Consider the following 17,500-nt stretch of genomic DNA (forward strand, 5'->3'; position numbering starts at 1 on the left):
CGGCCGCCAGGAAGATGTCGCCCTCCTCGTTGCGGCAGTAGCTGGGCATGCTGTCGTTGCTGGGCGACTGCGGGGTCACGGGCTCCTCTACGGTAGGGAGATCAAAGGTCAAAGGTCACATGCGATGCTCCATCTATACAGTGTCCTCTAAGCCACAGACAACCAAACAGAGTGCGTGTGGTAATTAGCTTTCCTTTCTTATGGTTTAAAACTCGAAATTGAATGCACCTCATTCATTCCCATATTGATTCATGCAATACATCAAGCTGTACACACCACCAATGAATAGCTATTATTTATACACAATATAGTAATTCTCATTCAGGAGTTGTTCACATTTCAACTATCTGCTTAAATGATTCCCGTCTTACTCATCTCCCATTGTCTGTCTCTTATTCATATCGTTCTAAAACTAAATATTTGATGGTGAATAAATATTCATGACATTCAAACACAACGCTGTAATCCCTATTATTTAGCCGTGTTTTGCCCAAACAAAAGGCTGAGACAGACAAATATTTCAGGCTTATAATGATTTGAGGAACTTTGCCAATTTGGCCCTCCCTGAGTTCAAAACAAGATTTCTCTCTCACACCCACTTCCCCTCTCGTTATGCTTTGTTTCCTCGACGCCGTTTTCACACAAAACCTGCTGACTTCTGTACAATGCAGATTCCTCCACACATTCCTTCTCTTTGTGTGTGTGTGTGTGTGTGTGTGTGTGTGTGTGTGTGTGTGTGTGTGTGTGTGTGTGTGTGTTTGTGTGCTCCGAACAGGATGCTTCTCAGCTAGGGGGCCCCGTGAGTATATGTGTGTGTGTGTGTGTGTGTGTGTATTCTGCACCTTCATCCCATCTGGGCTGTTAAGGCCTTGCATTTCTCTCACTCTGGCTGTCACAGTCAGACGCAGCTTTGCTTGACCAGGCACAGTTTTGCTGATCATGGACTTAAGTTAGCATAGTCACCTGAGAATTACCTCAGTTAAAGAAACGGATCAATAGAACAGTAGCGCTCTGCTCTCCTCAGGAAAGTTTCTCTAAAGGTCACTCAGACACACTGGCTAGAATAAAGCCAATAATCCCAACCACCCTGCAGCACCACTCAGACACACACACACACACACACACACAAATCTTAACATACACACATACCCACACATGCTGCAATGTCTGAACATACACAGCACCCACACATACACATACACACACACACACACTGACACACACATACTGTTCACAGACGCACAAACATCCACACACACCCACACGCATGACCTGTCTGAACCAATCGGGGCTTACCTGGACAGTGTGGACAGCAGGAGTCCTGCGACCTGATTGGGTTCTGGCACAGCAGGGGCGGGCACACCTCGGTCTCGCACAGCACCCGCCCGCTGTGGCAGGTGCACTGCGTGCACGAGTCGATGTTCCAGGTCTCGCCCTCCACAAAGTACTCGCCACCGGGGGCCAGGCACACCGACGAGTCGCTCAGCACCGGCTTATGGGAGCTCGGCTCATCTGGGGGAACGAGAGAGAGAGAGAGAGAGAGGGAGAGAGAGGGAGAGAGAGAGGGAGAGAGAGGGAGAGAGGGAGAAGGAAGGAAATACTTTGACTTCATTATGAGTAAAATGGAAAACCAATGCATATAAAAACCAAGACATATACTAAAAGACAAAACCCAAGCAAAAAAAAAAGTGTAAAAATTCCCCTCGGAATACTGAAAAAACCCCCAAAGACAAATAAGTATCGCTCAGCCAGCTACTTTGCGGTGAAAATGAGAGAGGGAAGAACTAAACAATAAATAAATGAGAGACAGTGTGTAGCTCCCGTCAGAGGTACAGTACTCAGAAGGACTTAACAACATGTCCTCATTAGATGAGCTCTATAAAAGATGCTGACACTGATACCGGCTGTTTTTATTAAATAAAGGTTCGATTACCGAACCCCGAAGCACTGACTGACATGATAGAGACTTCAAGTCTGGGGTGGGGGGGCATTTAATGTAATTCATGATATTGCTTAGTCCTTACTGCCTGCTACAGTAGGTCTTAGCCTGTCTAATTATAGACTCTGTCGAATTTGCCCTTCTCAATCAATGCTAACAATGTTTTTTTTGCCAGTGAGTATTGCATTAAGCAGCCTATACGCACTCTTTTTCTCTCTTATCTGAGTCTCCTGTTCACAATTTCAATTTTCTCAGCTTTATTGCCATGACAGCGCAGAGAACAGTACTGACAAAGCAGTCAATAGTTGTATAAAATTATTGTTGATAAAAAATGTAGTGCAGGAATGAAGAAAACAGAATTAAATAAATTAATGAACGACTAAATGGAAACAAACAAACCAAAAATATATGAACACAAACAAATAAACACAAAGTATGGACTTTTAAAAAGTGATGATAGTGCCTCACTGGTCTTTGGCAATCTCTTTGTTTATGACGCACTGATACATATTTTATTTCTTAGCTCTCTCCGAATAAATATTACATTTTCTTTCATTTCTTTCATTTGTTATTGTCTCTCTCTCTCTCTCTCTCTCTCTCTCTCTCTCTGTTCTATCCCTCTGTCTCGTGTGCTATCTCACTCTATTTTGCATTCCAAACTTCTGCTCTGTTGACAGCTGCACTCATAATGTCAGATGTTTTTGTTTGTGTGATCTTGTCTCTTCGCTTAATTATTCCTTCTCCCGTTAATTGTGCGGAGTCTTGTGTTCGCGTGCGGCACAGCCTTGGCGCGCGGGGGACGTGGCTTACGAGCGCTGAAAACTAATATTTTCTAAATGATGTGGACTCAGGTGCGCCTCATTAAGGATGAAAAGCCCTTGTCTGAGACGGAGCTGGGCATGCGAGCAGCAGGCCTCCGCTGCAGGGGAGATCTGAACGCAACACTGTCCAGACAGGTGTGTGTGTGTGTGTGTGTGTGTGTGTGTGTGTGTGTGTGTTGGGGTGGGCGCGTGGTTGGGTCTGCAAATGTGTGCATGTGTCTGCATCTTAATGCGTTCCAGTAGGTCTTCAACCGCCTACTGACCAATGCTCGCTGAGAGCTTTATGTATGAGTTTGTCAGAGTTATGGAAACTGCAGTCAAACTTTCAGGATCTCATATGAACTCGTAACTATGATGAACTACTGAAACCGATCGGTCTCTGTTCATAAAACAGAAGGTCCTCAAACTTCTCCCCAGTGAAGCTCATAAAAGATTAACTAGCTTTTTCTGGATCTCCATCCGGCCAATGGTCTCTCCTGAACCCCACCGTCCACCCCTCTTACCTGGGCATGAGGGGCAGCACTGGCCAGGGCGGATGGTGGGGCTCTCGCAGGCGGGCACTGGGCAGGAGATGAGGGCGCACATCTCCCGGCCGTTGTGGCAGTAGCAGTCGCGGCAGCCGTCGTGCCAGTTCTCGCCGTTCTCGTGCCGACGGCCATCCATGGACAAGCATGAGCCGAGCTTCACCGACGGCGCCACCGATGACACGGTTTGATCTGAAATAGAAGGTCAAAGGTGAGAGGTCAGTTGCATTGCCAAAAAAAGACCAATTCCAAAGCACTGCTGTGAATTCAATTCAAGTTCAGTTCATGGTAACACACTAACATTCTTACTCCACTATTTGTTGAGCACAATATTTATAATTCAAAACTCGACAATAACAAGGTCTCAGCTTCACAGACCACACAGACATGAACCTGCACTGTCACACGTTGGTGCCCATAGACTCAGAGCACAGAAGTAGGATCTGAATGAGCGCAGGTGAATGAATGAGAGGGCCCAATGAGGGAAGAAGTAGCTTACTGTAGTATAAATCCTTCACCGCAATTAAAGAGTTTAATTGTGCCGAAGCAGGTTCAAAGCGGTTCAAAGCGGAACCATTTGCAAACTTGGCTGGACGAGGGCCCATGGCCTGGAGGCAAGAACCACTCCAAATGTGTTTAGCGCTGATGCCGCGTAATCATTGATTAAATTGCTCCTGTGATCTAAACGACTGGGCAATTAGCAGAGAGGCTTGTTGACGCTAACAATGAGGAGAAAAACGAACGCTCTGGGTAATGGAGAAATAATAATTAAAAAGAAAAAAGCCCTGGCTACACTGGTTAGCTCACAGCTGGGTCTACCTCCACCTCCACCTCCACCACCACCACCACCACCACCACCACCACCACCACCACCACCACCACCACTATCACCCGCCACACCCACAGTCCAGTGTCTGTCTTTTCTCATTGCTAGGACAGGTAGCGCACTCCCAGTGATACAGTGTGTCTTGTTTGTGAGACAAGCAAAGCGCGGGCGAATGAGCTGCAGACGCTCACGGAACATGAGTCTCTAATCAAATCCTCCAATCCAATAAGAGAGAGGAAGAGAGAGGGAGAGAGAGAGGGAGAGAGGAACCCGACGCAGGGGTAGGCGAGGCGAGGAGGAGGATTTTCAAGGCCTTCATCAATTCCTCAAGCTTGTATTGTCTCCCTCGGAGGGGAGCCTGGAGCGCACCCACCCCCTGAAATCTCTCTCTCTCTCTCTCTCTCTCTTTCTCGATATTTCTCTTTCACTTTCTCCATCCTTCCCTCCCTCCATCTCCCCCTGTCTCCCCTTGGGCTCCTGGTTTCGGGGGTGTCTGCCAAGAGATGAGTGGGGAGGGGAGGCAGACTCCCTCGGATCAATAACAGAGACGGGAGAAGAAAAGAGAGGAAGGAAGGAGGAAGCGAGAAAGAGAAATGGAGTGATAGAGGACAGAGGCAAGAGAGAGAGAGAGAGAGAGAGAGAGAGAGAGAGAGAGAGAGAGGGGGATAAAGAGAGACAGAGAGAAGGAGACAGAGAGAGAGTGAGTGAGAGAGAAAAATCTCACCTTGATTAAAGTCTGGCAGGGGCAATTTAAGGAGGGTGCCCCTTTTGACAGGCAAACTTCGAAACGCTTGGATTGGATTTTCATGTGTTTTTTTTTTGTCTTCTTCTATTTTTCCTGCCTGTGTTCTCATCTCTCATTACTCTGAGCAGACTTCGTCAGAGCTCATCAATGTTTGATGTGTCAGATGTTTTATTTAGGCCAAATCAAACAGCAGCACAAAAGGAAGATGAATAATGAAGGAGTGACGTTTAACAGAAACGGACCAAAAGCTGCTGGATACATTCATCAAAAAAAGGATAGATAGATAGATAGATAGAGAGATAGATGCAGTAGATAGATAGATAGATAGATAGGTAGATAGATAGATAGATAGGTAGATAGATAGATAGGTAGACAGATAGATAGATAGGTAGATAGATAGATAGATAGGTAGATAGATAGATAGATACTGTAGATACTGTAGATAGATTCATAGACAGATAGATACAGTAGATACTGTAGATAGATAGATTCATAGACAGATAGATAGATAGATAGAGAGATAGATAGATGCATATAGATAATAGATAGATAGAGACAGATACAGTAGATGGATGAATGGATGGATGTATGTATAGCTGGACAGATGGATAAAAGAGTAGAAATAGATGTGGAAATGGCATGAAGAATTGCAACTCCAAATCCAGAACAACAACAACGTGATGAATTCCCCACACAGAAGGTGCCAGCCGAACTCATCTCCTCCGCTAATGGACCCCCGTGATTCCTCGCCCTGGTGGGAATGCACTGTGAAGCCACTGTGAGCCATTAAAATACTTAGGTGCGTGATTGTTACATTAACAAAACTTGTGAAGAGGTCGCTGGTAACAATTCCCTTACGAATTGTGCTTCACGAATGCGAAAAAAAATCCCTCCAAAAACGACACGGATCTAATAAAATATTGATTCGGTCCCAGCTGTGCCTTCATGTAGCGTGTGTAGATCACTTGTCAGTGCAGCACACGGCAATCTAAAATTGGTCTAAGTACATGCAGCTCAATACTACTGCCTCAAGGTTGAATATAGTCACACTTTATTACATGGTAATTTTACCACCATGAATGCAGTATAACTCCTTGACAAAAGGGCCTTAGCTAAGTATTGGCAATTACATTTTACAGTTCCCATCAAGTCATACATATTCATCAAAAGCACTGGTTGGGTAGCCCTTCTTTGCATACTAGCATTCCCTTCATTAATGCATAATTCTATGAATATTTCATGGGTTTGAGAATCATCATCAGGGAGGCAAGCAAACAAACAAACAAACAAACAAACAGCTCTAGTTGTGGTGACCTACCTCTGCACTGGCAAATGAGACAGCCCAGCTGGTCCTGCTGGAAGCCCATTGGACAGGACTTGTCACACGGCAGCTCCGGACACTTCTTGCAGCGGCACAGGTCACAGCCATGTTTGTTCTTTCTGTGAGAAGAGAGGAACAGAAGGAGGGCAAACAGCGCATGAGTGATCTGTTGAGCACGTCCAAAGAGTAGGAAGCAGGGATGGAAATTAGCACCAGCCACCAGCCAAATGCTGGTAAAATGTGAGAGTGGCTGGTAGATTTCAGACACAAAGTCATATTTTAACATTGAGTGGCTGGTTAATTTGACCAGAAATCTGCTATTGGCTGATACATTTTCACATTCTAAAATTTTAATTTCCACCCCTGGTAGGAAGACATGAGGAGTAGGGTGGAGGGGTTTTCAAACCCTTCGCAGATGACTGTTTAAATCATCTGAAGACATGGAGAAGATGTGGCTCCAGGTTACTTAACACCACAACTAGAAAGATTAAAACCAAGCAATTATTTTCTGACGCCAGATTTGTTTACATTTGAAATTGCTCGTGTTTAATTGTGTGGGACGACAGGACCAGGGAGACAAGCTTGTTGTTGTGGGTCTTGGTGCGTAATTGTGTAAAAGTAAAGTCGCTCTCCAGCGAGAATCGTCAAGTGTTAAAGCTGGGCGGATCATTGATAATGTTTTTCTGCTTGTCTAACTGTCATAGCCAGCCATTTGCTTTCTCATCCAGTTGTAGTTATATATGTGTATGTGTGTGTGTGTGTGTGTGTGTGTGTGTGTGTGTGTGCGTGTGTGTGTGTGTGTGTGCGTGTGTGTGTGTGTGTGTGTGTGCGCCGCGAGACCTGCTTGGTCACTGCCCCCGGAGCATCTGTAGCGGGCGGCTGGCGCCGTGTCCCAGGTGCCAGTGACAAGCGCTGGTGCCACGGGCCGTCTTTGATGCCCCCCGCCGCCGGGACCCGTTTGGCAGATGGCGCTTTAAAGAGCGGCACGGCCAAAGCCGTGGCCTCCACCAAAACCCGCTCCCCTCCCACCACCACCCCCTCCTCCGCCTCCACCTCCACCTCCTCCCACATCTAAGTGCTAGGGCACCTTTCTCAAGTTCACACAGACTGCCCCCCCACTCCCCCTCAGTGCCCTCAGTAGACCCAGACACCCCCCTCCCCCTCCCCCTCCCCCACCGAGTCCCCTTCTCCGCCTACTCCCCATCCTCTTTTCTTCCGCTAAGTCTCCCCTATCTCCCACCATCCTCTCCTCCCTCTCCCTCCCTCCCTCCTTTTGCGCTCCCTCGCTCTTATCGTTTGAATAATGGGGCGTGCGGAGCAGCCGTGTGCAGTCGGCGCGCGGTGATAAGGGGGCTATCAGGTGAGGATTCAGCGGCCGGGTGGATCAATCCAGGCTGGACGGGGGGGAAGAGGGCGGAGAGGTGTGCGGGAGGCGGGTGGTGGGAGTTAGTGAAGGGGATCGGGGGGTGTGTGTGGGTGTGTGTGTGTGTGTGAGGGGGGGTGGTTGAGGCAGCTTTCGGGGGCCCATGAATAATTCAGCTCAGACGTGCGGTGGCTCGGGCTCGAGCCATAACTTTTGCGTGGGCGTAAAATAGATATCTAAAATTAGAATCTTAGATGCGAGCGTTTTTTCCGTGCCGCATGCTCATTCATGAAGAGAATGAGGGGACGAAGAGGAGGAGGAGGACGACGACAAGAAGGAGGAAGAGGAAGAGAAGGAGTGGACGATGGAGAAAAGAAAGAAAGAAAGAAAGAGAGATAGAAAGAAAGAGAGTATGCAACAGACACAGAGACAGACAGCAAGAAAAAGAAAAAAGAAAAGTGAGTGAGCAAGAGAGATAGAGAGAGAGAGAGAGAGAGAGAGACATAAAAACAGAGAGCCAGTGTGTGTCGCTGACGTGACTCCGATAACATCAGGCCAATACAATGCGCACCTTTACAATGCAGACCATAATCTATAATGGGCTGTTTGGAGAGGCAAGCTGTGTGTATGTTCCAATGAGGAGGAGACACGGTCATCTGGCTCGGCGGGGCGCCTGTGCCGAGACTCCGGCTGGACTCCCTGCCTCTGTAATAACACCGATACCCACATCCAAGCGCATAAAGCCAGAGGCCCATTATCAGCTCCCCCCATCAGCGGGAGGGAAAAGAGCCTCTATCGGAAAATGTGTCATAATAATAAAAGAAAAAAGGCGCCGCGGCTTCCTGCCTTCGGAAGCCGACGAGGAGACACTCCCATAAAAAAAAAAGGAACGCCGGACGACGTGTCTGTCCCCCGTGCCGCGAGGATGGGCACGGGCGGCCCCGAGGAAAAGGAACGGGAACCTATGGAGGACCACGTCCACTGTAATCCATTCGCACGCCGTCTTAAGAGTTATGGAGCATGATTACTGAAACCCATAAATTCTTCTGCCACATCATTATGTTTCGCAGACATGATACGCAATTATTTAAAGTGCGCTAGCGCGCGGTAGCCCTTCATGCTCGGGAGTCGCGGAAAAAATATTTAAATGATGATCGCGATGAGATATTTGGGAATAATGCGTAATGCCGTTACACGTGACAGATATAGGAAAGGAAGCTTTTCTATTGCTGTGAACATCAGGAGATTAATCACGGATGATTTGTGATGATGTATTCGCCTGCCGCTGATGAGCTTTTATTAAGGATCCATCTCGCTATAAATCTCCTTTATTTCACTTGTTACAAATGGCTCTGCGTTATTAGCCGCTCTCTAAACGGGGGATTTATCCTGCGCGACTGACAAGAGAGAGCTGGACGGGAAGCGAGCGGCGTTAGCCTCTGCTAATCGCGCGAGCGCGCAGACAGGAGGGGAGCTTCTGATCTTAGAGTGCTCTCACACACACACACACACACACACACGCACGCGCACACACACACACACACGCTCACGCACACACACAGTAACACACAAACACAAACGCACGCAGGCAGGCATGCACGCACGCACACACACACACAAACACACACACACAAACACACAGACAAACACACACACACACGCACACACACACACACACACACACACATACAAACACACACACACATACACACACACACACAAACACAAACACAAACACACCTACATAGGGCAGTGTGAGGGAAAACTCTCCCCTCCAGTCATCGCTCAACCTGAGAAGAATCTGTACATGTCTGCTTTAGCTGCTACTCCGTAGCTAACTCTAAATGATGTATGTCTTCACAGAGGCCATTATTTCTACTTGGGCACGGCAGACCAAGAAGCCGAGTTTCAAAATAAATAAATAAGTACATCAAAAAAAAAACTGGGTACCATTTGCTTGGGATGGTCGAACGGATGACAGGGTACCCACGGCTGATGGCAGATTAGTCTCACTGTTCTGCCCGTCGACGCTATCCTTTAACTTTGCCAAATCACATGCCGTAATCTGACAAGGATTTAATGAACTGTCAGGTCTCTAAAAGGTGTCGCTTAAGCTCTGAATAACAGCCCAGCAGAGGCGAGGAGAAAGAGGAATCGAGAGACGTCGGCCTCAAAGGAAATGTACAAGCTTGACCCGGCGGGCTGGCCAGGGGTCGGCGAAATGTCTTCGCAAACAGCCCGTAATTGAGTCGCACCTTTGAAGGAAACGAGGACAGTGGGTGGAAAGGGCCTCTCGCAGATGTAAAAAGATACTCACACACACATACACAGACACAGATAGACACAGACACACACACACATCCCAAGAAGAGCGGGGAGGCAGAAAAAGAGAGAGAGAGCTAATACTGTGTGAGGCATGGAAACGAAGTGAAAAATGAAAAGCGCATCAACAAAAGGAGAAAAGTGCCTTTTCTGTCTCTGTCTCAGACACACACATACAGTACACACACACACATGAGCGCGCATTCACACACACACACACATTCTCAGCACTGATGCGTTAAAGAGGATGAGAGCACAGAAAATGAGTGAATCATGGTAGGGGGGAGTCAGCCCTTTCTTTCTCTGTCAACACACACACACACACACACACACACACACACACACACAGGCGAGCACACTCTCGTGCACACACACACACACACACACACACACACACGCTCGCACAGGCAAACACACACACAGGGTGCTGATGTATTAAGAGGATGAGAAAGCAGAAATGAGTCTTTCAGTGAAAGGAGGAATTACTTCTTTTCACTTCTGTCTCTCTCTCTCATGCATATCAACACTAATGCGCGCTCTCAAGCACACACACACACACACACACACACACACACACACACACACACACAAACAAACACACACACACACACACACACACACACACACAAACACACACAATGATAGACAGACATGCAACTTACATGAAGCCAAAAGGGCACTCCTTTTCACAGGCCACAGCTTTGCACTTCTTGGGCCGCGGGCGACACTGGCACACGGCACAGCCATGGGCATCCGTCTGGAGGCCAAACGGGCACTTGAGGGTGCAGCTGGCAATCAGGCCGCTACACAGCTCCTCACCTGTAGGGGGCAGCACACAAACACACACCGGCCTGTCACCATCAGCACCACACCAGCAGTAGTAATATCATTCCATTTTTATCCCACCTCCATTTGGTACTAATGTGATTCCATTTTTAGTTCCCTTAATATGGCAGGGCATATGCCGCTATTAAGCCCCAGGTAGGCTATGGAAACACGCTGAAAAAAAATTGCTTCTCCATTTTCATGGATGGATGTGCTGTGCGGCTAACTCTAGCATGGGCGTTCAGCTTCAGAGAACCCTTTCTACGAGTTCCCCGACAATCATCTTCGAGGCATTGTTCTCTTGTAAGGAACCCTTTCCGCTCCAAAAATAGCCCCTCTCTTTTCGCCAACATACATACGCCTTTACTGTAGTTCTCAAATGAAGGCCATTTATTTATTTTTTTTGCTGAGACTACACTGGTAAAAAATCTATAGCTTCAGTCCACTTCAAATCTCTTGGGATGAAAGAGTGTGTTTTAATGATTTCATAAGAGACTTTACAATGGACTGCAGGCTGAGTCATGACAGAACCATTAGTATGCCTGCAGTGGGATCCATGAGTGGAAGCCTCTCCACGCCAGAAGGAACTACTTCAGCCGAGCCTGCTTTAACATGCTGGTCCACGTCTATGTGACTGAACAATGCATTCACATGGTCGTACTGAGACTACTGCTTCTGATACCTCTGTGAAATAGAAGTCGTCAAACACGACAAACACAGACTTTGAAGTTGACACCGATCTGATAACGCATCTTGATGAATATCTGCAAATTCGTATTTTTTTTTGTATTCCCCATGAGATCCTGCATGGCTACACAAGTCCAGCTAGTTTCTTTTCCAACAACCCGTTCCAACAAAGCCTCTCTAAAATGTCCTCTCTAAAAGTTGATACCAGCCTGCTTCGGATATATTTCTGCAAATTCTCCCCCCCTCGCCCCCTCCCGTTCTGCTAAACAGCCATGACATCCTGGCTATACAAGCTAGTTTTTTTTAATCTAGTTCGAGCTAGTTTTCATCCAAGAACCCGTCCCGACAAAGCCTCTCTCAGATTTCTCCCCCATCTGTGAGCGCTTCGATTTTGGGAAGAGCGACAGAATCGGTTCGGCAGCACTCTTTCATGCTGCGTCGACGCAACATCCCGAAGTCGTGTGAGAACTCGGCGGCGGATGATGATCGCTCGTTGGGAGGATGAGCGAGACGGCATTACATTGTTTCCAGAGATCAAACAGACTGGAATATTTACTGAGCACACATGCTGGACCCATTAGATGAAACTATAGTGACAAAAACAGACGTCGAACCTTTGAACAAGGGGGGAGATGAATAATTTAGCAAAAGGATCATCACAATATTACCGCAGTCATTACAAGGTGCCTGTCGCCATAGTAACAGCAAGATGGGCTATGATTTGAGTGCGGAACAGGTTGGCTCGCCGTACAAAAACTTGGCTTGACGAGGAGGTGCCTTCAAGTGTGTGTTTGTGTGTGTGTGTGTGTGTGTGTGTGTGTGTGTGTGTGTGTGTGTGTGTGTGAGAGTGAGGAAGGCAGTGGACAGTCTGTTGCAGTGAACATGTGAGTTAGTATGTTTACTGATGTACAGAAGTATGGTGTGTGTGTGTGTGTGTGTATGTGTGTGTGTGTGTGTGTATGTGTGTGTGTATGTGAGTGTGTGTGTAGGATGCCACCATGACATCAGCCAGGACACACACAGTGAGAATGTGTTTAACAGTTTGTCAGCAATCTCTCCAAAACACTGGGCAGAGTTTCAGCAGCCTTGGGCAGCTAGCTCCCACCTGCCACTCTTAATCTCCCTCTCTCTCTCTCCCTCTCTCTCTTTACTCTCACTAAATCGCTATCACTCTCTCTAAGCCTCTCTCTCTATCACCCTCTCCACACCTCTCACCTCATCCAACTGTTTCTCGCTCTCTCTCTGTCTTTGTCTCTCCCCTCTCCTCCCCTCTCCTCTCCTCTCCTCTCGCTCACACAAAATCTCCATCACTCCATTTCACCTCGTCTACACCTCTCACCTCATCCCACCGTCTCTCCCTCCCCCCTCCCTCCATCCCTCCCTCCATCCCTCCCTCTCCCTCTCTCCCTGTCCCCGAACAAACTCTCTCTTTTTCCGAGAGGCTGTGAATGTGACCAGATTGCTATTCCTCTGTGAAGAGCGAGAGAGGGGAGGACGGGCGCCACGCTGCGCTGGAGAGCGCGCTAATAAGCCACATCAAACGGGGGCCGGCGCCTCCGTGGGACGGGCACACCTACAGCCCCGGTCGCGGCGCGGTCGCGGCGCGGTCGCGGCGTGGTCGCGGCACGGGCGCGGCGCACACAACAAAGGCGCGCGACAGTGGGTCCCCCCCCGCGTTCAGGCAGCTGCTGCTGCTGCGCGCACCACTCGTTTTATCTGGCGCTTCACACGCATACATTATAACAGCTGACCAAATACTCACTGTGTGGAGGTGACTGTGTAAATCACCACCGCACTCCACAAAATCACTTCTCTCTTTCAGGGACGCGGTGCCTGTTGCCCTTATATAGAAGTGGATCCCCCCCCACCCCACCAATCTCCAGCCCTGACCAATATAACAAATTGGTTATGTTTATTATTATCGCACACATTTTGCTGCTCTATACGATTCAGAATCCTTAAATTGTGTTTTTTTCTCAACAGAATCTACTATTTTGTTCTTATTCCACGAAGATTCCTGTTCATGTGTGTGCATTGTGTGAACTGCTCTCTTCTCCTCCCCTCGTTTCCCCACACTGGGCCCTGTCTACTCTCGAGTCTGGCCAGGTGAACGTCCGGCCAGGTGTTTTTGGGAGTGTGTCGGGGCGGGGCACTTACGGGTCTTGCAGTGGCAGGTGCGGCAGCCGGAGTCGTCCAGACGGAAGCCGAAGAGGCAGTCGAGCTCCGTGAGCGAGCAGTTTTTCAGCACGCCACAGGCAGGGGGCGCCATGGTGATGTAGGACGGCTCTGGAGAAGACAACCACAAACAGAGAGAGAGAGAGAGAGATGGTAAGTCACTGAAGGCTGGATGAAGAAAAAAGAGAGCGATAGCTACAGAGGATGAGAGAGAAAAACAAAAAAAGAAGCAGTGAAAGAGATAAGGAAAAAAGAGAAAGAGAGAGACTTACATGCATATAAAGAGAGTGATGAAGGAGAGATAGAGAGAGAATGAGAGATGCAGAGAGAGATACAAACAGTAGCAGCAGAGAGTGAACAGAGAACGGTGGGGGTGGGGGGGGGCAGACAGACAGAGAAAGACTTGAATGGTGAAAGAGATAAAGGGAGAGCATGGGGTGTATGAGGGAGGCTGTCAATACTGAAGAGAAAGAGAGAGATGGAGTGAGGAGAATGGAGGAGAGCAAAGAGAAAAGAAGAGACGAGACGAGACTAGAAGTGAAAAGGAGAGAAGAAAGGAGAGAAGGGAAGAATGGAGGGGAGGAAAGAAGAGAGGAGGACAGAGAAGAGAAGAGAAGAGTAGAACAGAGAAGAGTAGGAAAGGGAAGAGAACAAGAGAAGAGAAGACACAAGAAGAGAAGAGAGAACATAAAAGAGGAGAAGAGCAGAACAAAGGCAAGAAGAGAAGAGAAGAGGAGAGGAGAGGAGAGGAGAAGAGAGGAGAGGAGAGGAGAGGAGAGGAGAGGAGAGAAGAGAAGAGAAGAGAAGAGAAGAGAAGAGAAGAGGAGACAAGAAGAGACAAGAAGAGAAGAGAAGAGAAGAGGAGAGGAGAGAAGGGAAGGGAAGGGAAGGGAAGGGAAGGGAAGAGAAGATGAGATGAGATGAGATGAGATGAGATGAGATGAGAAGAAAAGAAAAGAGAAGAGAAGAGAAGAGAAGAGAAGAAAAGAGAAGAGAATAGAAGAGACAAGAAGAGATGAGAAGAGAAGAGAAGAAAAGAGAAGAGAAGAGAAGAGAAGAGAAGAAGAGAAGAGAAGAGGAGAGAAGGGAAGAGAAGAGAAGAGAAGAGAAGAGAAGAGAAGAGACAAGAAGAAAAGAGATGAGAAGAGAAGAGAAGAGAAGAGGAGAGAAGGGAAGAGAAGGGAAGGGAAGAGAAGATGAGAGGGGAAGAGAAGAAAAGAGAATGGAAGACAGGAGAAGAGAAGAGAGGAGAAGAGGACATTGCTGAATGACATTGTGATTAGGAGTGCGGGGCGTGTGGCGGGCCTGGATGTGACTCTCCCATATGGCAGCCTTCAGCGGCAGCTAATGCGGTTAAATTAGACCAGAGCAGAGCCACTCATGACAAGCCCACAGCTCAGAGACACACTACAACTCATCGCATTTACCTTCATAAACACACCCACACACACACACACACACACACACACACACAGACACAACTATATCCACAGACACAGTGCACAGACGTTCTGACACCTCATTCTGGCACGTCCTTCCTCCCGGCTACAATTTATTTGTTGGAATCCATTTAAAAGATTATGGCTGCTTTAATATCGGCCGGCGCCATACATCATGCTTTTAACCACCCGCTACACGCAAAGTGACGCAAGCACAGGCACACACACGTGTACGCACATACGCTCTCTCAACTCGGACGAGACGAGAAACACACACGTGCACGCACATACACTCTCTCAACTCGGACGACACGACACACACACACACACACACACACGCATGCACGTACATACACTCTCTCAACTCAAACGCCACAGACACACACGTGCATGCACATATATTCTCTCAACTCAGATGACACACACACACACACACACACATACACGTGCACACACATACACTCTCTCAACTCAGACACACACACACCCACACCCACACACACCCACACCCACACCCACACCCACACTCACACCCACACTCACACTCACACCCACACCCACACCCACACTCACACCCACACCCACACCCACACTCACACACCGCAGCCCACGTCTCAGGGTTATGACAGCTGTCTGACGAGTGACTTCTTGATACCTGTCAGCTCCTGATATTAAACGATATTACGGCTGCTGCTCCCGGATGGAGATAAATGTGAGGAGGCGGTGGAGGACGATCGAGGGTGGGTAGAAGGGAGGGGACGACACACACACACGGACAGACACGTCAAGGTCACCCTAGAGAGACGCTCTCCTTCCCAACACACTTATAACTCATCACGGTTTGTTCAGTCACGGCGTCTGACCCGTCAGTGGACGCGGGCTGTGTCTTTGACGTGACTAAGCGCCGCCTGACCCCCCCGCGCGTTTGGCAGCGACTCACAAACACGGCGGGCGAGTTCACAACACGGGCGGGGCGGGGCGGGGGGGGCGGGGGGGAGGACGGGGACGAGATGAGCCCTTGGTAGCAGAAGGTTCCGGGGCATGAAAACCTGACAGAGAGGCTGTGAGGGAGAAAAAAGAAACCCTCTGATCCAATTATACAAATCTGTGGAAAGTTTGTCAGCTTGTTGACTATTCCATTCATCATTCAGTACATCTGTCTCATCTACTTTTGCCAGACTGCCTGTGTGTGTGTGTGTGTGTGTGTATATATGTGTGTGTGTGTGTGTGTGTGTGGCTCTGTCTGCGTTTGCCTGCCTTTGTGTGGGTGTGTATATTAGCAGAAAGCCCATGGACACCATAAGGACTGCAGGGCCTGGCAATAGCTATTATTCTTGAGGAGAGGAATTTAATTAAGTGAGATCAGATAAAAGATGAAAAAAGGGAGAGGGAGGACAGAGCCTCTCTTTTCCCATCAGCTCCCACGTTCCCGTAGGTTGTTTGTCTCAAATGTTTATGATCGTTCATTTCTTTCCATCACTTGCCACGGTTATTATGAATTAAAATGAGCTCGCGCGCTAACTACCAAAACCCTGAGCAATATTAACATCTCCTCCAGTCCACCCCTCTCTCTCCTCCTCTCTCTCTTTCTTTCTCTCTCTCTCTCTATTCCCTAATCCAATTTATTCACAAACCTGCATGACAAGAATGGAACAGATGCATGTAATGCAGCTGAGCTTCCATCTAGTCTCCTGTTTGCGGCGGGCAGCTTTAAAGCTACTTCAAACAAGGGTGATCAGAAACACATCAAAGGAGGCGACTGCATTGCTTACTGTGCAGTGTGTGTGTGTGTGGACGGCGCGCAAATTACAATTCACGGCTAACGCCGTTCAGAGGCAGACCAACATGGAGGATTGCTGAGGCAGGATAGGGCTTCAACACACACACACACACACACACACACACACACACGCTCATGCACACACACGCATGCTCACACTCACACACACACTCAGACACACACACGCACGCACATACACACACAGAGTCTGCTTCTTTTCCTTTTCCTCTTCCTCCCTCCCTCCCTCCCTCTCTTTCCCTCCCTCCCTCTCTCTCTCTTTCACACAAACACACACACATGCACACCTACAACAATACGCACATTTCTGAAGCTCAATACTCTAAGTGTGCCAGAGATACAAGATTTGTGAGAGTGTGTTTCTTTGTCTCAGACAGTGTGTGTGTGTGCGTGTGTGTGTGTGTACATAAGGTGTGTGTGTGTGCGCGCGCCATGGCCATTAATTGTACTTGGCACCTGGCTTATCGGCTGTACGGGAGAAGGCTCTTCATAGTGATCTGACAGTCTTCATTTGCTTAATTACACACTGGGCATCTGGCATGATACCCACTCTGACAGAGAGAGGGTGTCACCTTGAGAGAACGAGGACTCCTAACAAATAATAATTAGGAAATAAAAATGCAGAGAGCTTGGGCTGTGCAGGATGACACCTACACACACACACGCACACACACACACACACACACACACACACACACACACACGCAAGCATACA

General features: G+C 48.2%; 1 protein-coding gene across 1 annotated transcript in view; it reads right to left on the reverse strand.

The window, feature by feature from the left end:
- crim1 (cysteine rich transmembrane BMP regulator 1 (chordin-like)) overlaps window positions 1–17,500 on the reverse strand; it is a 108,474-nt gene that overhangs the window by 7,860 nt on the left and 83,114 nt on the right. Inside the window, exons 8-13 of the mRNA XM_062522289.1 lie at window positions 13,531–13,659; window positions 10,524–10,680; window positions 6,174–6,295; window positions 3,264–3,476; window positions 1,297–1,512; window positions 1–87 (exon numbers count right to left, since the gene is read on the reverse strand). The exon at window positions 1–87 is cut by the window's left edge and continues 135 nt beyond it. Of these exons, the coding sequence (XP_062378273.1) occupies window positions 1–87; window positions 1,297–1,512; window positions 3,264–3,476; window positions 6,174–6,295; window positions 10,524–10,680; window positions 13,531–13,659 (924 nt within the window). The remainder of the gene's footprint in view (window positions 88–1,296; window positions 1,513–3,263; window positions 3,477–6,173; window positions 6,296–10,523; window positions 10,681–13,530; window positions 13,660–17,500) is intronic.

The sequence above is a fragment of the Sardina pilchardus genome, chromosome 20 (genome assembly GCF_963854185.1).
Source record: "Sardina pilchardus chromosome 20, fSarPil1.1, whole genome shotgun sequence".
NCBI classification, from domain to species: domain Eukaryota; kingdom Metazoa; phylum Chordata; class Actinopteri; order Clupeiformes; family Clupeidae; genus Sardina; species Sardina pilchardus.